This window comes from Eretmochelys imbricata, chromosome 7, assembly GCF_965152235.1.
Source record: "Eretmochelys imbricata isolate rEreImb1 chromosome 7, rEreImb1.hap1, whole genome shotgun sequence".
Classification (NCBI taxonomy): domain Eukaryota; kingdom Metazoa; phylum Chordata; order Testudines; family Cheloniidae; genus Eretmochelys; species Eretmochelys imbricata.
This window is the reverse complement of record NC_135578.1, coordinates 93,591,274-93,615,027: the sequence shown is the minus strand read 5'-3', so window position 1 is coordinate 93,615,027 and position 23,754 is coordinate 93,591,274. Positions and strand designations below refer to the sequence as shown.

The following is a 23,754-nucleotide window of genomic DNA, read 5'->3' as shown; positions in this document are numbered from 1 at the left end:
CAAAACAAATACAGTTGTGTCAGCTTTGCAGAATGTAAAATGGTTCTGTGCCTTGTGCTTTGTCTGCTTCCACAATAGTAAACTTTGTCCATTTTGTCAAAGTTTCGAGTGGTTCACACTCTTTCATGTCTAAACTACAGAGCGTGGATGGGGCCACAGGACTCCTAAATACTTTTTCATTTTAATATTCATCTGGACAGCTCATGTTACACTCAGATTACGTAGCTGTTTTTCTTTCTTAGTTGGGTTTGGACCACAGAGAGATTCAGTCATAGGTCTTTATATGAAATGAAATGATTTTACTAATGGAAAAAAATATCTGGAACTGGCCTGATGACCTTTTATTGTAGGTAAGTATTAAGTGCCCCAGCTCTTCTTCCATATAAAGTCCTCAGAGTTCATTGAGGTTGCACAGGTATATCTGAAGACAGAATTTGGCCCACATTTACATCTTTCCTGAAGATGGAATACTACTATAATCTAATTTGAGTATTGACTTTTCCCTGATTGTTGCAGATGTACAGGGATAATGTTGTGGGGAAAGATTAATGGTAAATGCACGGTCCAGTAGAGATTTGTATATTACTTATATATAAGGCTCTACTTAACTTGCAATATTGCAGAAATTGCAGATTCTGCAATATTAGGCTTCCTCCACAATTTTGACAGCGGGAGCTGACAGTGGGAGCCCTGAGCCCCTGCTCTCTACCCCGGGCCCCTGACAATGGGAGCACTTTCTCTCAGCCTCAGGAGGCCAACAGCCGGAGCCTCTGCTCTCAGTCCCAGTCTCTTGACAACAGAAAATCACAGAAAAGTAATAATGGACTTTATTACCGGAAATAATAAGGTCCATTATTACCTTTCTGCAATTTTCCATGGCTTGCCTGCAACTCAGCTGAAATTTTTTGACAATCATCCTGCAATTCAAGTAGGGCCTTAGTTATATATATTCTATATCATGCTAAAATGAGTTTGCTTCAACAAACTAATCATCTAGATTTGGGAAAATGAAGCAACCTGGTTTCCTAAAGTGAATGACTCTACAACCATAATTTTGGTTAAAATTGTGGATGTGGTATATTTTAAAATTGAATGTAAGGAGCATAAAACTTCAGTGTAGGTAAAATTCAGCTCTGTGCACAGGGCTACGAATTGTCCAGACTTTTGGTGAGCAATTTCAATGGAGTAGAAACTTTTCGTTCAACCCTAAATGTTTTAATTTTCCTCTGTTTCTTCTGCTTTACATCTGAATACCACTGAACTCATCTTCCACTGCTAAATGACCCAGAAACACTTGCCTCTGACATTAGAAGCAAACACAGGGATAATACTAAAAAAAACCCCTTCTTTCTAAAAATAGATTTCTATGTTGAATTAATCGGTCTGCTGTATACTGTTGCTGCTAAATTCAAACAGAAGCGCATTTCTAAAGAAATCAATGTTGTTTCATTTAAAGATGGTATGTTTAAAGAGCTGATTATCAGAAAGGCTTGAAAATGCTTCATAAAAATGATTTCAGCTTTTATTCACTATTATTCTATTTTTCAGTAAGCCATGCTGCACTTTTGGATCTGAGATAAGAAAGCAAAGCATTTGGGTGGATAAACTTATTAACATTCAGTTACATTTCAACTGCATTGAAACTTAATCTGCATTTATTTCTATTAAATAAATGCAACTTTTAACTTAATGATTTCCAAAAACAACTCTAGGTTACAATGCAAAGACCAATTTGTTCATAGTTAGAGTAAATCAGGTTTCTTTTTCAGATCTATTTATCCACCCAGTTAAGCATAAGCAAAAGAGTTGTGAAATCTTTTAGGCAGTTCATTATTTACAGGGAGCTCTACAGCAGCATACACAGTTGAGCCTTTCATTACTAACTGAAAAACTGCAAGCCATTTGTCAGAGTGCACAATAACTGAAACAGCTACATGCTCAGCTCTAAAATGCAGCACCACACATCAGCGAAACAGGAATATTTTCAAACCAATTCCAGTGCCAAAACTGATTTAAATAGTATGTCATATTTAATAGTCTCCAAATGTAGCATTGTATCCTTTAAATATATTTTTTAAAATGTTTATAAAATAGTTTGGTTTTGCTCTGAGACAGTATTACTCAGATTGGGCACTGGACAGCAAAATCAAATTAAAGACCAAGATATAAACCTTCATACGATGAAGCCCCAGTTCCCGAAGATGAAAATTCTATATTATGAAAAGACAACAGGTTACATGACAAGAAATTATAGAGCTTAAAAATTAAACATATCAAAGTGAAATCTGCTTTAAAACTAAATCAAAGCTGAAGTGACTTTGGAGTGGCCTGGAGTTTTGCTGCTTGAAGAAAATGGAGTGTGGTATTTCCCTAGTTTTATGAATTCTAAACAGAGAAAGACATGCCCAAGGCTATCATCAAAATACAATTTTGGTGTCTGTGAGTTCCAGCACCTCTGTCTGAGTGCCACATATAAGATTTTTTATTTAAAATACTTTTAACTACTATCTTAAAAACTAAAATCATACAAATAGATTTTTTTTTGCATAAAACTTTTCACTTAAGGAAACAATCATGCTGCAGATTAGAACATGTTAGGATACTTTCATTTATTGGAATGATTAGACTAGTTCTAGTTGATTCTAGTTCTGATCAGTTGATCTCTTGGAACCCAATTCTGCACACCTTGAAATCAGTGGGAGTGTTGCCATTGACCTCAAGGGGAGGAGAGTTGGGATCTTGTATTGAAGATCTGACACTGGAATAGCAATTTTCAGAAGAGATGTTGAGCAAGACTTTTCCAGTAATTAAGCACCCAGATTTCAAATCAGAAACACAGAAGAAATTAAGTAACTTTGTTGCAGAGGAGAAGGCAGAACAATCTTCATAGGCCCTGATGCTGCAAAGATTGGCACACATGTAAACTTTATGCACATGAATAGTTCTCAAACCAGTGTACTCACGTGTATAAAGTTAAATACATGCTCAAGTCTTTACAGGACTGAGGCCAATGTAGTTCTGTTTTTTAAACTACTTACCTGGTAGCTTACTCATGAACAAGCAGGGCTTTTCTTAGACAACTATAAGGATGTTTCATTACATATATCAGAGAAAAATACTAATTCAGAATTCAAATGATGGAAATTATTTGGGGCCAGCTTCCTTCAGGCTAACTCACCTTACTTGTTATATTAGGCAGCTATATAAATATCAAGCATGATTTACTGCAAACTCTTCTATGGGAACAGTTAATATGCTGTAAAACTTTTATGACAAACATTAAACATGTATTTCTGGCAAAACAACGCCATGCTTGTCAAGGAGTTGGCCCACCAATAAATGGGATCCTTCTATAAGAAGATGAAATTGTGTATGTATGTATGTGTGTGTGTATATACACACACACACATATCCATCAATCATTAGGTTAGAAACATATTATGAGTAGATAAAGAAATTATTAATAAAATAAATTACAACATAATTGTAACTAATGGGAATAAACAAACTACACTGAAATAGTTATAAGTATAGCATAACAGAAACAGGAAGGAAATCTCAATTTTGTCTTTTCTTAACCATCTATGGGAAGAAAAATGTTGTTGAATTATATTTTTCTTGCAATATTTCAATAAGTTCACAGATCACACAAGCCCTAATAGAGAAAATATCTCAGGAGGATGGAAACTTTGCCTACCTAGAGTTTTCTTGCAGTCATCATCAGTTCAGCTTTTTAGTTTTCTCAATAAGTAGCAGAACCAATTGACTGAAAAACTTTGACACATGCTTGGATCCACTTAAACAAATAATTTAATTGAAAACTATTGAATGAATCCAGTGATTTGCAGTTTAGGTAGGCTCAGGCAATGAGATATAGAACCCCTCTCTTCTAGATCACTGGTGTGAGTAGTAACCAAGAGTCATTGCCATTTGACCGCTGTTCAGTGGCATATGGGAAATGAGAGGTGGTCTTGGATCAGTTCTTACCAAACTGGTATTCACATCACAATTGGCATCTTATAGGCAGTCTCATCAGGAAGACTAGCTAATCGTCTCTTGACTTCAGGCTGTTTCTCCAAAAGAAAGGTTTGGGCAGCGTGGCAAAGAAGTGGCGGCCAAGGTCACATTTGCTATGGCTCCCCATTCTATACTGGTTCTGAAACAGTGAACTTCAAATTGGCCCCTTTCATAAACGCTGAATTCACTAAAAATATCCTATAGCACTCTGGATTATAGATCAACTGAAGAATTAACAGTTATATGGAGTTTGAAATATTCAATAAAGTTTTCTATATGTACCAGAAAACTGAGTTTTGAATTATCTAGTATATACAGAATACTTTCTTAGATTTTGTGAATTAATTATTAATACTTCAGTACCATGCGATTTTTCAAAAAGTAAAGTTACTGTTCTGGAAAGTGGCCAGTTAGAAAGCACTGAAAACAGAAGATCTTCTTTAAGCCACAGAACTGGTATAACACAGGGAACTCCAGCAAAGCAAACTTCCCTACACTCTCCCATCATTTCTCTTAAATACACAGAAAATACTTGCTGAAATGTGTAAGCTGAATAACTCACCTTCTACTTCTCCACCAGAAGCAGCAATTTTGGAGAGACTTAAATACGTTGTTCCTACTGCATCATTTTTTGTAAGACGATCCCTATATGAAATGTAAGATTGTAATTAAATGCAACAATGGTCATCCTAAATAGAGGCAAGCTACAAATGGCTAAATGTATTTACAAGGTATATATGTTTAGACAACCTAGCATGTTTTAATAACAAACACCAGATGATGTCTGACTTTTACATAGCTGTGCAGTAGGAGGGGAGAGCATAAGAAGCTGCTCCCAGCATTGCAGAGTTCAAGGGTCAGGCAGAATTTCAGTCTCAGAACTGGCAGTCCAGCTAGAGGAAGTAAGTTGCAACCCATAAAGGTGTGTAGTAACCAGAGATGTGCAATCTCTGTACACTTGGAACTCCAAGAGGTATTCTGCTCCGCTCCCTGGGGGTTGGGTGGCTCCATCCCCAGCCTAAAACTATGCCTAACAATCAGGGCACAATCAGGCCCACAATAAGAACAATAAAAGTTATAACTTGAGCATATTAATGTTTGGCCCACTTGTCCAAAAATTGTACACAGGCTTGATACACTGAATATCAGCCAATGTCATGGTAATCAATATAATATACATTGCTGACTAGAGTTAGGCAAATAATTACAAAAATAGTCATATAAATTTTGGAAACAAACATATGGAATCAATGTATGTTTGCAAATATTGGTGAATTATTTGCCTATCTCTACAAGTTGGTAAAATAATGGGGAAGAATTGTAAAATAATTTATTAGAAAGTTATTCTATAAGTATTATTTAACCCATTTCATGCACAGAAATCAATAGTGTGCCAATGCCATACTATTTATGGCCCCAATTCAGGAAAGCATCACTGTTCAGGAAGGGTAATGAAGCATTTGCTTAAGTGCTTTACAGAATCAGGGCTTACGGTTCCAAAACCCTGTGAATTATACAGAAACAGGATTTTTTCCACTCAACACAATTTTATTTTATCTAATACTTTATACAAAAGAGTCAAAACTCACCAGTCAAAAACTGTTAATCTTATTTTTTCACACATTGAGGGAAACTGGAAAAAAGTAGAGAAAATAAAATGATTCATTATTTATCTTTCACATTTTAAAAAAATGTTCTGAATAAAATAATAAAAACTGATGGTGGATATTTAGAGAAGCAAGACGAAAGCTAACCTTGATTTGAAGATGAACAACTTGATTCCATTCTGGATTAGCATTTTTCTCAATTATATTTGTGCAAACCTGCAAAAAACAAAACAAAACAAAAAACACCCCAAATGAAACAGATTTTATAGTAGCTCAAGCTCAAAAATCAGACAAAAAAGCATGGAACCAGTCACAATTTAGGATAAATTGTATTCAGGCTGGTCAAATGGTATGCCATCACAGGGTCCTACAGTGGCTAATGGTGAATATTAAATTTCAGAGTAACAGCCGTGTTAGTCTGTATTTGCAAAAAGAAAAGGAGTACTTGTGGCACCTTAGAGACTAACCAATTTATTTGAGCATAAGCTTTCGTGAGCTACATCCAATGACGTGAGCTGTAGCTCACGAAAGCTTATGCTCAAATAAATTGGTGAATATTAAGTTTTCCATGATTTAGTGAGTCATTAGCCTTAGGTTCAGGGCCAGCTCTAGGTTTTTTGCCACCCCAAGCACCGAGAGCGCAACTGCCCAAGCAGAAAAATAAAAAAACAAGAATGGCCGGAATGCCGCCCCTGGAATTGTGCCGCCCCAAGCACATGCTTGCTTTGCTGGTGCCTAGAGCCGGTCCTGCTTAGGTTGGTAATTATTGCTGATCTGATCTGCTTATGCAACCTAAATGCAAGAGGCAAAACTATTCCACCGTTGTCCAAACCAGGGTTCTTCGGAGCTTCTAACTGACAGAAAAAACTGCTCATCAACTCCTCCAGGCGCAAAAAAGGTGCTACCTCAGTGGCACCCAGATATGACTGAATGACAGCAGGAAAATAAACAAAAAGGGATGATCAGCCCTGGTGAATTCATGTTTGGTTTGTCTACATGTTGGACTGGATGAAAGATGTATTGTATTGGCAACCAGGTTCCCATTGTTGTTGATGCCTATTAGAGGCCTCCTTGCTGTGGCATCGTGTGCAACTGTTTATACCACCGGTGCCTAAAACCAGCAGTGATTTAAGTGCCAACAATAACATGGAATTGATGTTTGGGTCGGTGTTTGGTTTTGCAATGAAAGCAAGTCATTATGAAAAACTAGTGTATGTGCAACGTGCAACTATGCCCTTAGATTTACTGTACAATCAGTTATATAAAGCAACCCGATAAACAGGTAATCTGAAGTGGTCAAGCCCCTACATCTTAGTCATACATTCTTTTAGAGTCATTAGCACACCTTTAAAAACCCTTTCTATGGTATGTTATGGTATGTCCTCAGTCTATTGAATATGCTTTATGACCCAGTACTGTAAACCCTTATGCAGATGAATAACTTTAGTCTCTATCAACTGAAGTTCCCCATGATTTTATTTTTAATATTTCATGTGCACTCCTAGATTTTAGCTCCACCTATTCCTTCCTGTTTTACAAAGTGTTGAACTAGATATGCTGAAAGTCATTTTCTCTTGTTGACAATGCACTGTGGACCTACAGTTCAATCATCTTAAGAAACACTTAGACATGTGAATACAGTTTTCAAGTATGTGACTAGTTTGCAAGATTTTAAATATTAACTCAGACAAATACCTTTTTTCCAGCAAAACAAACTTCCACAAATGGATCTACTAGGTTTTTCTTGTCTGCATTACCTCCAAATAGTTCCTTAACAGTCTGCGCAAAAGCATCATCCACTAAGGAGAAATTATAAGGCAAAAATTAATTTTAACCCTTTTCTTGAAGATTATGGGCCTAATTCGGTCTCAGTAACTTCTTAGCAATCTTACTTAAGTCAATGCGGTTGCATAGACATAATTAAGGTCAGAATCTTGCCGTATGTATTCAGTTTTCAAAAATAAATATTTGCTGCTAGAAATGAAAAAATAATTGAGATTTAGAAGCAACTTCTAAAATTTTGGTCCTGAGAAGATCACAGTGAATTTTGATGTTAGCCTAGAGCTGGGGAAACAGGAGTTTATGCAATCCTTTCATACCCTCCAGCAAGTAGCAGTGGATCAGCAGTCTTGAAGGTGGCCTGTTTGTCATCCCAGACATAGAAAGGGCGCAGTGAAGGAGAAAGAACTGAATAGAAAAGCCAGACACGTTCTGTTACCAAAAATGTCTAAGGTATAATGAATTTCCAGGGACGCACAATACTTTGTGTATTGCACACAGGGACTACTTCCCTTCTCCCGATGTTGAAGCCAGTATCTATTGATAGTATTCATTTTGTGTCATTTGCATTTAGAATAAGTTGGAAAAAAATGATGGGCTTTAATAACTTTGTTTAGGAACAATTTGTTTAACCTGTTGAGTTTTGAACTCGTCTCAACAAGCTTTGACTTGGGGTTTGGAGAAAGTGTAGAGCAATTAAACAGAGACAACTCAGAATCAAAGGATGGATTTCAAATACAGACTTCCTACTCAGTTGAATTATCATCTCGAATCTCTGTTTGAGGGACAAAGGGACACCAGTAGATCAAACAACACACCATCACCATTTATAATAAAATTTCACTTAATCTGAGATGATAACATTGTATTACCCATTACAAAAGTTATATAGATTTGATTGAATATTGAAAAAAGAAATGGGCTGCTTAAACCATCACAGAATTATGGGCTCAAACTATGTGGTAATCTATATGGTTGCTTGTTTTATGTCTGGGAATTTTTTTTAAATCAGTTAACAGATATTTCTACGAGTTATCAATTGCAGTCTTGTACAATCCAGTAATAAGAAGCTATATACTCTGGGGAATATCCTCGGCTCTGTAGATTTTAAGAAGGAAAGTGACCCATCGAAGTGCAATTCCAGCCGGCAGTAAAAGATTACTCTCCACATCATCATTTTCATTATCTCGCTCTCTTTTTTCCATCTGTTGGAGATATATTGGTATATATTATCAACCTATATATAAGAAAGGCATCATATGCTAACAGTCATGTATAATAATATAGTAATTGGTCATAGTAGCATCCTTTAGTCCACCCACAAGTTAAAATCTATCTGCATTTGCATTACAAACTAGGGTTTATAAAATTATAAAACCAGAAAAATTTGTTCTGCTTAAAATGTGTTATTTTCAGTTTCAACCTCATCAGTATTAAATTGGAGCAACCACTCTCTTTTTTTCTAGGCAGTCCATATAGCTATTTTTAAAATAATAAGCATAAACCATGAAGATGTGATATTTATAGGTTTCTGGTGCTTTTTTGCACTCATGGGCAGTGGTGACTGTATGGAATTTTCACACCCTTTGGTGGATTATAAAAGTATAATCCACTAAAAGTCACAAGATCTCCTGACAAAGCATGTTACTGCGGCTGGAAACTGTGTACAACTCCTGAAGTAATTTGGGAGAATTTACAACGTCCCCTTTGAAAACAAACAGGAAACTGTCAAATTCTCCCAATCATCCTTGTTGCAAGAATCACCAGGATAGAGAAGGGGAAGGTAGTAGTGGGAGCCACTACTGGAGATACACCAGGTTACTGGGAGGGAAGGCAGCAATGGGAGCAAGAAAGCACCAGGGAGAGGCTTTAACAGCGGACTGTGAAAGCTGGTATGGCAATATTCGGACTGAAGGCAGTAGTGGAGTGAGAGGTAGTTAGGCAAAGAAACAGATTGTAAGGAGGTTCTATATTTTTAGCTCTTTCTGGCCAGTACCATGTAGTTAAGGCCAAGATTTTAAAAAAGTAACTAATATGTTGGGTGCTGAACCTGAGACACCTCAGAGGGGCCTGATTTTCAGGAAATCAGGGTCCTTTAAGGTGCCTTGAGTTAGGCACTCAAAAATCCCTAGTTACTGTGAAAATCTTGGCCTTAGTTCCTGGCGATACTCACAAAGTGAATTAACCAGTACCAAGCACGTAGTGTATAAGAAAGAAGGTTCTGGGGACATGACTAGAAGATGAACACATTTGCAAAGGAAACCTACTGGTGGCTCATCTCCTGCCCCCAGGACGAACATGCTGACTTTCAGATAGCCTTTAGTTCCTGAATTTGTATCTTCAGGGTCACTCAAAAGAAGCCATTTTCTCATGACTGCATGGCCTGAAATAAAGCAAAATAAATAAATCAGCCTTCTCCTTCACTGAAGAAGTAGAAGTGTAAGCCGTACAATCAAGGCCAATTGTCCCAAAGTACAATCTACCCTGAACATAATTATTAAAAACAATTCCTTCTGATTTTAAAAAGTCCAGCCCCCAACAAGCTGTGCAACAATGTTAAAATGCTGAGTGGCATACTAAGGGAAACCATTCTCTCACCATGTTTTTGCATGACTTTTGATACTTAATTCTTGTTTTTAAGTTAATGATACCAAAATTACAATCTTCAGGGTGAAAAAAATGTAAGCTACTTATACCGCATTTGGGAACTACTGAAGAGCTAAAGGCAGGTTTTGATAAAGATGCTGCAGGTCTGAAGCATCTGTCTCTGTCTCAACTAACTTTGCATCCATATGTGTTTAGGCATATTTTTCTACTTCAGAAACACAACTAAAAGTCACAGCTTGTTTAATTGGGCATCTCAAGCCAAAGGAAAAGCAGAAGAAACTCAGGCTTTGAGGAGATTGTTACTTACCAGGTTCATCATAAACATACCCAATGTCAATCTGAAATGAAGATTAAAATATTATACCCTAAGAAGTAGCAGAATACAGTCACAAATATGTGTGTTTGGCTTTAATCATAGAATCTTAGAAACGCAGGGCTGGAAGAGATCTCAAGAGGCCATCTAGTTCATCCCCACTGAAGCAGGACCAAGTGTACCTAGACCATCCCTGACGGGTGTTTGTCTAACCTATTTAAAACCTCCAATGAAGGGGATTCCACAACCTTTCTTACTAACCCATTCCAGTGCTTACCTACCCTTATAATTAGAAATTATGTAAGGGGTTAGGCCCTAATTCCCTTCAATTTTTCATATTGTTATTACATTGTTTCTGTGTTATGAAAAATAAAAGCCTTGTGTGGCATGCTCCTGTCAGGGCTAGAAAGGGAACAGAGGGAAGAGAAGGGGATTCATTTGTACAATACGCTGCTAAGTGATCCTCTGGAAAGGTGGTGGAGAATGTGCCACTGCGTGGGGGGAGGAGATGCAACCTCAGCAGGACTAGATGACGGAGACATTCATTCATTTAGAAAAGCCTTCCTTTCTACCTAAATAAAATATTCCAGGAAGTTATCTACCTGGATATATATACACATAGACATATACATTAAACTGTTCTGCAGGCTGATTTATTTTACCCCACTAGCATTTACTGCATGCAACTGGCAAAGGTAAAATACCGTACTTACCAATATTGACCTTGTGGAAGTTATAGGAGTGGATTTTCACCAGTACAAATTACAACTGTTTGACATTCTTTTCTACATTGTTTTGGGTACAAACACCTGTGGTAGGCATCCCCACTTCCCGGGGCAGATCCTCCGCAACTGTAAATTGTCATAGCTTCATTGATTTCAAGAGAGCTAAGACAATTTACACTAACTAAGGAGATTCCTCCTGCCTCTCTGTTACTACACAAGCCTATTTAAACAAAGGGACACCTTTCTCTGTAATTTTGAGATTCTGTATCTCATGATTCAATATATGACAATGTTGTGAGCCAATGGCAATTTTTTTGAATTCCTCCTTCAAGACCCGGGTGATACAGTACAACCGACAGTGACCTTCCACAGCAGTTGTTTTACCCTTTGGAGACTGAAATTCATTTTTCTTTTCTTGGACTATACAGATTCTTACCAGTAGCTTTGGGACAGATAGTCCTATTGCTTTAGGTAGAAAACCATGTTATAAATATTAATTGTACATGAAAGGTACATCTATTATACAGACCAGGTAACTTAACTTGCATTTTGCATTTAATTACACCAGTGTCAATATGGAGTAACTCCCCTTGATTTTATTGAGTTAGTTCTCTTAACTGCCCTGGCTTTGCAGTGCTAGCAGGCACAGACAATGGTCAACAAACAAAACAATAGGACTGACTGTCCCAAAGCTACTGGTAAGAGTAAATGCTTCCCAGCATTAAAAGCAAAACATTATAAGGGTAAGTTTTTGTACCTTTTCAAACACAGTATCTAGTAATACATTTAAAACTGATGCTTTACATATTCCTCTAATCTTCCTTTGAGCCCCTAAGTGTAGGTGTAACGCCGACAGACCACGGTCATTAGCGGGCGGGATCGAACCAGGGATCTCAGTGCATGAGCCTCTACCACATGAGGTAAAAGCCAACTCGCTGTTAGCTAAGGCTGTAGAGCAGACTCATTCTCTCTCTAAAAGTGGTCTTGGTACCACTAGATGGGACAGAACACCACACCCAGGAAGTATGTGGGTTACATACTTCCCCTAGCTGAGGAAGTGTGTCCCGAGCTTCAGAGACTTCCCAGTTGAAAACTTGGGTGAGCCCCCACTTGTAACGCCGACAGACACCGGTCATCGGCGGGTGGGATCGAACCAGAGACCTCTGGAGCTTCGTGCTTTTAGCTAAGGCTGTAGAGCAGACTCATTTAACTCTCTCTCTCTCTTTCTCTCTCTCTAAGTGGTCTCAGTGCCACTAGATGGGACAGAACACCACACCCAGAAGGTGTGCAGGTTACATACGCAGAATGTGGAAGTCTACTTTATACGCACCTTAAATTCTCCCATCAGAGAGTCCGCTCGTAAAGAATATGAATCATACACCTAAAAGGGAAAAAAAAGGAATGAATCTTTCCAATCTTTATACAGCACTAGTTGGACAGTGTCATGTGCATCCAGTGAGTTTTTCAAATGTATGCCTTTTTTCCTTACCCGAATGCTTATTGTTTCATCAAGCAGCTCTAAAGGGGTCATGTGAACATTGTAGAAGAATATCTGTTAAGATTAAACAAACTGATTTAGAACATTAACATCATGATTTGCAGCTGCATACAGTATTTAAGTAGCTTGCCAGGCATATATCTGTTGATATATATTTAGTCTACTTCCTGTTTGGATGTTCTACATGTGAATTTAGCACTGCCCTGAAAAGTGAAATCCACTGTTTATCCACAGAATAGGTGTAGCACGGGCAGTTGCACTGCACATTTCCCCGGCATTGACCTGCTAATGTGTCTTAACCTTGCCCTGGCGGAACCTCTTCAAGAGCTGATGGAGTGGTTCAGTCTGCATATTCAATCAACCTTTAGCCTCTCTACTGCAATTATCAACAAGGATGCCAACTAGTGCCAACTAGGATGATTCATGCACTAAGAATTTCATGGTTATTTGCATGGAAATAAAACTGACTTTGGTAGCACAGATTTTGTGAAGTATTTGTATTTATTTATTTATAAAATATGCTTAGCCAAAAAACACCAGGCTTGACCTGCAGGCACAACCAAGCTCTGCTCAGCATATTACCCAAGTGGCAGGGGATGATGCGAAGAAGTGACTGTACTCCACCTGTAGCCTGCTGAGGCTGGCCATGGGTTGGTTCAAACCCCAGTGCCATTTGCATTGGCTGGCAATGGCTCACAAGTGACCAGTACATCAGGCAGGGATGGATGGAATGCACCAGTACTCCAGACACACTGTGTGCACCGCTGCCGTATCAGCTATGCTGGGGGCTGCAGTAGGGTAGGTGTGGTGTAGAACAAGAAGCTGGGGATTCCACCATGCTGGAAGAATTTTCAGCTGGTTAGTTAATCCACCGACTTGGCTCCTTTGTGGCATCAGAGTAGTGCAAGAAGCCAGAGTTTAGCCCCTATTCTCTTATAATGTAGTAACAAAAATGAATGCCACTCATGTCATTAATACAAATTATGTGGATTCCATATGATAAATACTTCCATATACTCAGCCCTACATTCAACCTTTCCCCCTCAATATAAAGTCTGTGGGACAGATTCTCTCCTGCATCCATGGTTTGAATTACTTTCCAGATATTCTGAGCTACACCTCTCCCAACTCACTCTCATCCAAGCCCAGGCAAAGAGATCACATCACCTACGTTTGACTAAAGAAGAGACAGAGACCTGCACCTTATCCCTATATGGTTGTATCACAGTCCAAACTGTCTCACAGTCTCCTGCAAAACCTCACATACACATTGAGCATGAAGGGTGACAGAATAGAACCACTCTGAGCTCAAGAGATGAACAACTGCTCGTAAGAGAAAAGAACAGAACCATTCATGTGATTGGTCTACCCAAGTCATTGTTATTTCACATGATCAGCTGTATCAAAGGATGGCTTCTATCCACTTTAATGGGAGGTTGATTGGGCCCCCGATTCTTGCCAGAAATGGTGTCAATTGTGGCATGAGTTTTATGATGTGAAGAAATGGTTTTTTTTTTATAAATTAACATTACACATTAACCAGAATTACCTTAAAAATGTTAGAAAATGCTTATTTGTTAAGCAGATTGGGGGTGCTTCATTATGAACCGGATCCCTCTATCCCTTCTGAAATAACAGATTTTTGTTGATTTGACAGTGCCATCTAACTGATTTTCAGATATAATTAAATGTGTATTTTCTAAATACTCACCTCATCAAAATATGGATTGTTTCCTCTTTTGATTCTTGTTCGGTGTGTCTGCCCACAAACATGAACTTTGACTACTGGTTTTATGTTATTTCCAGACAACTGACGACCTTCAATGACTCTAACACGAATCTGAAAAAATTAAATACACAAGGCATGCTGTAGCTGATACCTTACAGTGCGTGTCTGTCTGTCTGTGATCATACTGAAACCAACAGTATTTCTCTTTTCCATTATCCACCAAAATAAGATAACACCAAAGCAGCTAGCAGATTTAGACTGGCTAGCCATTTCAGATGTTCCAGCTACAATAATTACAACACTTGTTTAACATCCTCACTAGTCCTGTACCTTAATTTTAAAAAATATTCTCCAGAGAACTCTGGGACACAACTTTCTCAGATAGCATCTTCAGTTTTGGACTTGCTCTTACCATAATTATGTTTGAAATCTTTATTGTTCTAAGAAAGAAAAGGAGTACTTGTGGCACCTTAGAGACTAACCAATTTCGTGAGCTGTAGCTCACGAAAGCTTATGCTCAAATAAATTGGTTAGTCTCTAAGGTGCCACAAATACTCCTTTTCTTTTTGCGAATACAGACTAACACGGCTGTTACTCTGAAACCTTTATTGTTCTAGTTTAAACTCAATAGTTACACAACAGGTAAATTTCTCCCTACATTTCAGCAAGAGTTGTGCAAAACTCCTAGATTTTATTTTGTGAATATTTGCGCTTTAACAGATGTGCTTGGGGAAAAAAAACACACTTGAAAGATGGGCTTGCTGTCAATTCTGTTATAATCTGTATCCTTTTACAATGCATTAGCTTGTCTTGTATCTGACATTCAGATTATCTCAGGTTGTGCAGGAAAAGTACAGTATTTAACACTCAGCTACCTGGAAGTCTTGGGGTTTGTTAGAAAGGATTCTCCGCATTTTCTTTCCTTTAGAGATGCGCCGAGCAAGCTGGGCTTCCTTTGTGTCACTTGGAACTGCTGGTGCAATGCCATCAACTGTACCATCAGCCCCATCCTCATAACCTCCATCTTCTTCTCCATCTAACACAGGGGAAAGCAGCACAATTAGTAAACAAATAGTTTAATATTAAAATTACAGTAATAAAAGCATGAGGTCAAAGATGTGCACAGAAAGTGTATTAATGCTACTTCATAACAATTAATTCTAATCAACGTGCTTCTTCCTTCTTGAAAGCTAGTGGAGTTGGACCACCTGCAGCTAATTCTATATTTTAAATGCAATGACTATGTACATGAAGACTATCTAAGGGAGTCCCCTTGCAATCTATCAAATCCACTTCCAGAAGCTGTTGGCAAAGCAGAATCCAGGCAGTATCCTCAAGGCACCATTTCATTATCAGTAGCTGCACAGTAAGGGACCAGTTCTTCTCCAGTGGAAGTTAATTTTAATGGGAGTAGATTGGGCCCTACCATAGCACAGCTTTTTACATCAGGCTCCTGTTTTAAATAGATAGGAACATTTTCAGGCTTTCCCACTTGCCCATCGAGATTAGTGCATTCATCTTTGTATCTAAAATGAAATTCTGACGGTGCCCCTGTAATATTTAACTTATGAATCTGGGAAGGTTTCTGTATATATCAATTAAATATCAACCTTTTACATGAATTAAACTTGGCACTGCAACATTGGTCCATCCATTAATATACCACTATTGCAAAACTTCCACAAGAACCAAACCACAAAAGGATATTTCCCATGGTGTTTTTAACTTCTTTTGTTAATTAAGGAATAGTGTATTACAGAAGTGATGGAACTGTCTAGATGGTATTAAACAGTTACAAAACTGCAGACTAAGGGTAAAGGTGTTTGGGTGTAATTAAGGTTTTTAGTGTCCTGAATAACAACACTATTTGAGAACTTGGGAAAACCTTAGACCAAGTACCAGTATATTGCCTAGCCAAGAAAATGTTCTATAATCCTTAGGGCTGTACCATAACTCCCCCTCCATTTTCCCATTGGACATGAGGTGATACTGAATTACTTGGATATCGTGTCCCTAAAGAGAGGGACATTTGAATTTGGAGGCACAAAGGTCCTGCATAAAAGTAGCTCAGCTGCTGGAGACCTAGGCTTTGCTGAGTCCAGCAGCCCCTCGTGGTGGCCAGCAGTTCTGCATCACCAATTCTGCAGGGGGAAATTAAATTCTGCACAGAGCATTAATTCTGTGTGAATTCTGCATTGTGCAGTGGCACAGAATTGCCCCTGGGAGTAATAAAGATAATTCAGCTGCTGAGCCCTGCAAATTTTTTAGCTAAAGGAAGGGTCTTGAGCAGAGCCTGGGATTTATTTTAGGTGAAATGGTGGAAGTTTGATCAACAGAGCCATCAGTTGCCAAGAACCTAGAGTTAGGGGTGTTGGATAAAAGAGGGTTAGCTGCAAATGTTGAAAAGCCCTGTTCCAGGTAAACGACTGAAGTTTAGGGAGAGTGACAACTTTATGAAAGCTAATGTTATATGTGCTGACACTGTGAATTATCCTCTACTGAACTTCTGTGTGTAGTTTGTCGGCCTGGAGTGTGAATGAAAAAAATTAATCATGTCTTGTGAATGTCCCTAGTGGGATGTGTCCCTGGATACACAGATGAAGTACCATATACTAAACTCATCTATAAATTTCAACAATATGCAGTTCCATTTTACTGACATCTGTGTCGTAATCTGTCTCCCACACTGCCCATGCAACTGACTGGTTACAAGCTCTACTAATGACTTCACCTGCATTTCTGAGACTAGACTAACAGGCAGTTTGACTTCACAAACTGAATATATGAAAAGGTGAACTAACAAAGTTTTGTTTGGTAACTTGTTTTGCTGAACTAAGTTTTATGTAGAGTTGCTGAACAGTTAGGGTTTCTGTTTCTCCCCGGAGGTGGCTGCATTTAAGTGCATTTATCTATCTAAAATAGTCACACATACCAGATATTAACTGATGCTGATTGATACTTTTGTAGTTCAAGTCAAAGTTTGCATAGTGCTATTCTGAATTTTAGAAATTTTCACCAAAGTCTTTGTTAATTTATAGCAGTGGTTCCCAAACTTGTTCCACCGCTTGTGCAGGGAAAGCCCCTGGCGGGCCAGGCCGGTTTGTTACCTGCCGCGTCCGCAGGTTCGGCTGATCGCGGCTCCCAGTGGCTGCGGTTCGCTGCTCCAGTCCAATGGGAGCCGCTGGAAGCTGCGCGGGCTGAGGGACATGCTGGTCACTGCTTCCAGCAGCTCCCATTGGCCTGGAGCAGTGAACCGCGGCCACCGTGAGCCGCGATCGGCCGAACCTGCAGATGCAGCAGGTAAACAAACCGGCCCAGTCCGGCAGGGGCTTTCCCTGCACAAGTGGCGGAACAAGTTTGGGAACCACTGATTTATAGTATCTACTCCCCACCTCTCAGGCAAAACTCCCATTGACTTCAGTGGGGCCAGGACTTCACCAAAGAAATCTATCATTTTAATTTCTGTCTTTGTTATAAAGGCCTAACTGATTCACTTTTTACAATGCAATCGAAAGATTGCAGATGACACATCCCTAGAGGCAAACCAGAGGAACAGGTTTCTGTAACTGTGCTGAAAGGTTACACCCTGGCCTCTAAGTATATGTTTTACATAGAACACTCTCCCGTCACCTGTACACTAAATCCCTATAAGCATACTGCAGACTATGCAACAGGCTTTCCGGAAAATAACAACTTAATTTCAGTAATCTTAAGAGGTCAAAATCTGGCAGAGACTTCAAAACCACAGGATCTGCTGAATACCACAGAGAAGCAGTTAGTTTCAGAATGGGCTGCAGCGTAAGGTGAAAGACATCCAGCAGGGGAAGGGCTGGTTAAGGACTCATGAGCCACCAAACTGAAGGACCACCACTCAGTACTAAAACTAGTGAAAAGAGAGCATAACTGATAACTCAGGATGACTAATATCTACAATCCAGAGGTCCAACAATACTCCAATAACAGCTTCATATACTGTCATCTTTACTTACTTTGAAAACAGGACCAACCTGGGGAAAACTTTCGAGATTATCAAAATTAAATTACTATCAATTTTAACATCAAAATATGCACTATTTAAAAATGTTGCATATTTACTTGAGAAACTATCAGCTCATTCAAAGAAATATTTTGAGGCCATGAAATGGATCAGAATTAAACTGATTTGTTTAAATATTTGCTATTTTCACACAGTCCTTTTTAATAATCATGAAAGGTAAATTTAATGGATCAGAACCAAAAGATCTGCATAGCAGTGGATCCTTCAACTTTCAGTGCCCTGTGGGACAGCCCCACCCCCAAATACACCTTGCTCAGTCACACAGGGTATGCTGGGCTGTATGTGAAGTAGGTGTGTGGGCACAAAACATGACTCTCCCAAATCCTGCTGTCTACCTGACCATCAGAACCACACAGACTCTCCTTCAAAGGGCCCTCTGCTCCTACACAAGGGGAGGATTTCACCCACAGAGAACAGGTTCAGTTAACTTGTTGGATGTGTTCAATTTTCTTTTGCAGACCTCTGATTTCATGGGTTGGGGAAATTTCTAATAAGTCTGGATCTTTATATGTGACTTGGGAGCATCTCAACTTATGGAAATATTTAATACTGCAAATTCAGTGCCAGGACCCTGTTGTTCTGCTCCGTACCAGCTTTGGCACATATACGGGGAACTGGTTTCTTTGGAAACTGATGATAGTGTATATCCCTTATTACTGACTGCTTATACATGGTGTCTGGTAAAACTTATCTAAATAATTGCTTTGACCACTTACCCCGACCCTTCAGTTTTAGCTACATAATTTATCCTAATTTATGTAGCTAAAACTGCAGTCTCACAGATTAATTCCCATATAATGCTTTGAAATGAAGGTCATTCTCTCCCTCAGTAATTATGACCATACACAAATAACATTGATGTTGCTTTCTTCATTTACTAAGTATACTGTATATTTTTCAATGAATCTTAGCCAGACTGTGCTTGTACAGCCTTTATATAAATAAAATCTGGCAACGACACACAACAGAAATTAACAAGAATGGTGGACGAATTTAAAACAAGCATAATAAATGATTGAATAAAACTGCTTGAGATAAGCAAAATACAAATATCCACACAAGGTGTCAATGGCCAGTATGAACGATTTAACCAAAAAAACCAAACAAACCCTGTCATCAAATCTATATTAGCACATGTATAACCCATTGCTTTGTTGCCAAACAAAACACAACTCAAAGCATGTCAGATTAATGATTTAAAGTTAATAAAGATCATTACAGCACCACCTTCTATCATCATTTAGTCCTTTATTAAATAAAAGAGAGCCTCCATTGCTTTTAGAAGTACCACACTGTTGAATGTGTTGTATTGAAAAAACTTGACGGTGCCTTTATTTCATCATTCTAACTGATATTTGGTGATACAGAAAATAGAAAGGCCTTTCTCCTGATAGACTGCAAGTGAATATAAACCTCCAAAGACAGATGGCAAGTGAATATCAACCTTCAAATAAAGTGGAACTCTTGCCATAACTTTTAGTGGATTATATCATACATACCTGCTAATAATATCCTTCTACTATTCAACTATTTTTTTTATTTACTTCTTTGCTTGTACACCAGCATAACTCATGTGGACCCTGTTAGCATACTGGAATTGTTAGTTAACTGGCTGTTGGAAGAGAAGGCAGTGACAAATTTCACATCTTTCATGTGTGATCTGCAACATTGGAGGCTTTTTTAAAAAACATTCTCAGTAGGAGATTAATTTAAAATATATTTAATAAACATTTAGAGTCCAAAGAATTTTCCTTACTAGTTCATAAAAATGACAGAGTTAGTCAAATCTGGGGCCTAACATAACACATAACAGTGTCCTCCAATAACAGTCTACTGTGGATCAGGCATTAATGTTTTTTCCAATATGTCTTGGTATTCAAGGATTTAGAGTATATGTCCCCCAGCTATGCATTTCCTTGTTTTTGCTGGCCTTCCCTACAGCAGCAGTTTTTCTGTGTGTTGGAATAAAGTTTCTTTCTCAAAAGAAATATTGCACATCAGCCTTTAAATTGCTTTTGATATAAACTATCCTGAGTAATACTGTTCCCATTGAAGACAATGGTGTCAGATAAAGCTGGCAGATAGAACATATGTTAACAGGAAACAAAAGTTCCAGTTCTTCAATTCTGAAGCATTTATCGTCTGACTACCTTTCCCTAAGCCAGTTTAGCCACGCTTGCTTGTCAATTACTTTCCATTCTTTCTGATGAACAATTCTATCTTGCGTGACCTGAATATAATATTTTGAAGAAAGATGATATACCTTCAGTGCCTTGTGCATTGGTGCCCCCTGGATCATTTGGATTTGCAGGCCCAGCTGGTGGCTCATATCCTACCACTAAATCAATCGTTGCCTGTGTAGAAATTTACAGTTACATATGTAATAATTGACTTAAAGCAGGATAAACAAGTGGTCCTACAAGTCGACTTTAACAGCAAACAAGTATTTGTACTACAGTTTACAATGACAAATTGAAAAACAAAGAAATAAATGGGCATTATCCCTTGCTATGTTAGTATACACATACAAAGACTACAGGCCACACCCTTTGCAACTAATCTGAAAATATATTTGAGAAACTGAGGTACTGTATTTATGACATTTAGAAAATCCTATCATACTGATTTCCAATGATTTAACAGTATTCTATACATTTAATTAATTAAAGCCTCATAATACCCATGCAGGCTAGGTGAGTAGTATGATCCCCATTTTACAGATGGGAAAATTGAGGCAGAAAAAGAGAAAATTATCTGTTCAATGTGACAGCAACTCTGAGCTGGAGGTAGAATACAGCTCTCCTAACTCTCAGGCCATGCTTCTACCCTACAAATAAGCACGATGTCTTTTTCCAGTGTCATTACAATACTGGTTATACCGTGGTCTGCAGCACTTAGTTGTACTTTACAACACTAAAGCATTAACAGGGTATAACAAAGAGTCAACAAAAAAGTTTGTATTTTGTCACATATGACTCTGAATTGCTTCAGAGAAGATAACTGAAATTGGCACTAAGGTCTCGCTCTTGCCTTTGAGCACATAAGTGTGTATTGCCAGGTATCTTAACTCAACTACGGTGCATCATGTACTATGCTCCTGATGCAGGAAAGCAACCCTGTTCAGGACAGCACTTAATCACAGGCTTAACTTTAAGCACATGCTTAAGTCAAAGTGTTTAAGTACTGTTCCGAAGAGGCATGGACTTTTAAACAGGTTTATTAAGTGCTTTCCAGAATCAGGGCCTATCACGGTAGCTGATTTTCACAAGGTATGCAGCAAAACCTGCATGTGGGAATTCAAACTGGCAATTAAGCAAGTAAATTCCATTTTTCCTCTAAACATCTAGTGCTATGTTGATTCTTATTAACTATATGCTCTAAGTCATTTACATACTATTGAAAACCAACATATGTAATTAAAATATATTTGTCCATATTGAGCAACATTTAGATGGTGTTGACGTAGTCATACCTTAGTTGTCTCTCCACTCAGTGCTTTAGCCTATAAAATCACTAATAATTTTATCTATAAAGTAAACTGAAATGATTTTGAAATGTTTCATATTAAACCTTTTTGTTAGAGTATTTAATTCAATAAATCAGTAAAACAAAGGAGGAAATCACTCACGCCAGTGTTCTCTCCCCTTTCATTTAGCAGGGAAATAAGCTTGAAGGGAAGAGATCTACTCTGGTTGCCTACAAGTTCCTTAAGTGCTACTGATGCATTTCCAATTAATCTGAAAGAAAAGTGGAAAAGATATTATATTAGAATATACTCTGTGAATTATGCAGACAGAAGTATCCTGTTATCTGTAGCCAGTTCATGCTTGCTGTTCCTTACATAACCAAATGGGTCCAAAAGAGTAGAGCATATAAAGACTTCAAAGCAAATAAAAGCAACTAAAATATTGCGATTATTCTCTAATTGTAGACTATTAACTATTCATTTTTTATTTTGGTCCCCAAAATGTGCTATTTGTTTCACTGAAGACACAAATCTTATCTGAAAGAATTTATAGTCTCAGTTTAAGACTTAACACAATGAGCGAGGCTTGCAAACAGCGGGGAGGAAATAGGCTACAGAAGGATGAGGGTTACAGCTATATGAAAATGCATTTCACAGTGTAGGCATAGGCGCTTCTTTGTTCTGTAAATGTTATTAATTAATGTTTTAGTGTACAGCAGAGTATAATGTGTATATGTAGCTTGTGCGTATGTCCATCTGTCCAGGATAAATCAGTTTACCTCTCTGAGCCACAGAATACCCATTGGTTAACTGAAGATAATGATACCTTCCTTTGTAAAGCATTTTGAGATCTACACATGAAAAGCACTACATCAGAGCTAGATATCAAAGTTTTGTATATATGAAGAAGAAAGATAAAAAATAGATGGCTATAACTGATTCACTTGTTGTAAGCATCACAGAATTAATCTACTGGCCTATTGACGACATAGACTTTGCCCTTGATTGGGCCCTCTGAGAGCAGAGTGCAGATTTAGACTGTGATTCAACACAAGCCCTTCCAGGAGAAGCTTCCAGAAAATTTGCTATCTCATGCCCTCTGCCAAGGCAGCTTTGCCCACTTTTGGGCTGTACTGGCCAACTCCAGTCCCCTCAGAAGAATGAAGCTCTGAATACTTTGTGCAAGTGCAAACCTCCCTTCAGGCAGAATTCTACCGCTGGAGGCTCACAGTCTTGTGTTATGCTGGAAGAAGTTGTTGTAGCCTATGGCTAAATCAAGTCTTATTAATAGATTTAATTTATGTGATCCTAAGAACACAATAAGGTGTTTGCAGATGAATAATACAATATACAAGCCTTGGTAGTGCAACTTCTCTGTAAATGTAAAAAATGAGTCATTTCCTAACTGAAATTATACTCTGGGTATGTACTGATGGTTTGCTCAAATCATGAAGTAGATTCCTAGAATAACTGAGATCTCTGCAGATGAGATAACCCTGGCTAAATTTACTATGCAAACATTAAACATACCACACTTTTCAAAGAACTCTGCAGTATTCCTGCCAAATTGTAAGAAAAATCCTCTACTTAAGAGCTTACACTGAGGTCCCTTTGGACAGCCATTGGTGGCTTTTCAGGCAGAAGCTAAGGATCCCACAGCATTTTCCAAATTCAAAGGGCAAATCTAATATCCTAGCCATCTTCTGTAGCTTATAAAATATGTCATAAGCACCTAGCTTATTGTTTGCAAAATGCTTTAGAATTCATGCTGTACGAACCATTCAATTTAAATATACATTCTAGGTTGTTCCATTCATTATGTATGCTTTTCTGTGCAGAAAAATGTTCATTATATATGTTTTTCTGTGCAGAAAGACTAACTGAATACTTTCAGCCTGAATGACTTGTTAGATGAAGGGAAACTTCACAAGGCGTACACTAAATCTTCCCATGAAT

General features: G+C 38.2%; 1 protein-coding gene across 2 annotated transcripts in view; it reads right to left on the bottom strand.

Annotated features, from left to right (window-relative positions):
- The window catches only part of MYOF (myoferlin), a 107,389-nt gene that overhangs the window by 52,810 nt on the left and 30,825 nt on the right, over positions 1-23,754 (bottom strand). Inside the window, exons 4-18 of one of the 2 annotated variants that reach the window (XM_077821164.1) lie at positions 21,961-22,069; positions 20,596-20,686; positions 19,557-19,559; positions 15,151-15,311; positions 14,258-14,386; positions 12,538-12,600; positions 12,379-12,429; positions 10,318-10,348; positions 9,671-9,786; positions 8,482-8,608; positions 7,320-7,423; positions 5,772-5,840; positions 5,607-5,650; positions 4,580-4,662; positions 2,172-2,210 (exon numbers count right to left, since the gene is read on the bottom strand). In XM_077821164.1, coding sequence (XP_077677290.1) covers positions 2,172-2,210; positions 4,580-4,662; positions 5,607-5,650; positions 5,772-5,840; positions 7,320-7,423; positions 8,482-8,608; positions 9,671-9,786; positions 10,318-10,348; positions 12,379-12,429; positions 12,538-12,600; positions 14,258-14,386; positions 15,151-15,311; positions 19,557-19,559; positions 20,596-20,686; positions 21,961-22,069 — 1,220 coding nt within the window. The remainder of the gene's footprint in view (positions 1-2,171; positions 2,211-4,579; positions 4,663-5,606; positions 5,651-5,771; positions 5,841-7,319; positions 7,424-8,481; positions 8,609-9,670; positions 9,787-10,317; positions 10,349-12,378; positions 12,430-12,537; positions 12,601-14,257; positions 14,387-15,150; positions 15,312-19,556; positions 19,560-20,595; positions 20,687-21,960; positions 22,070-23,754) is intronic. The other variant, XM_077821165.1, reaches the window with a different exon arrangement.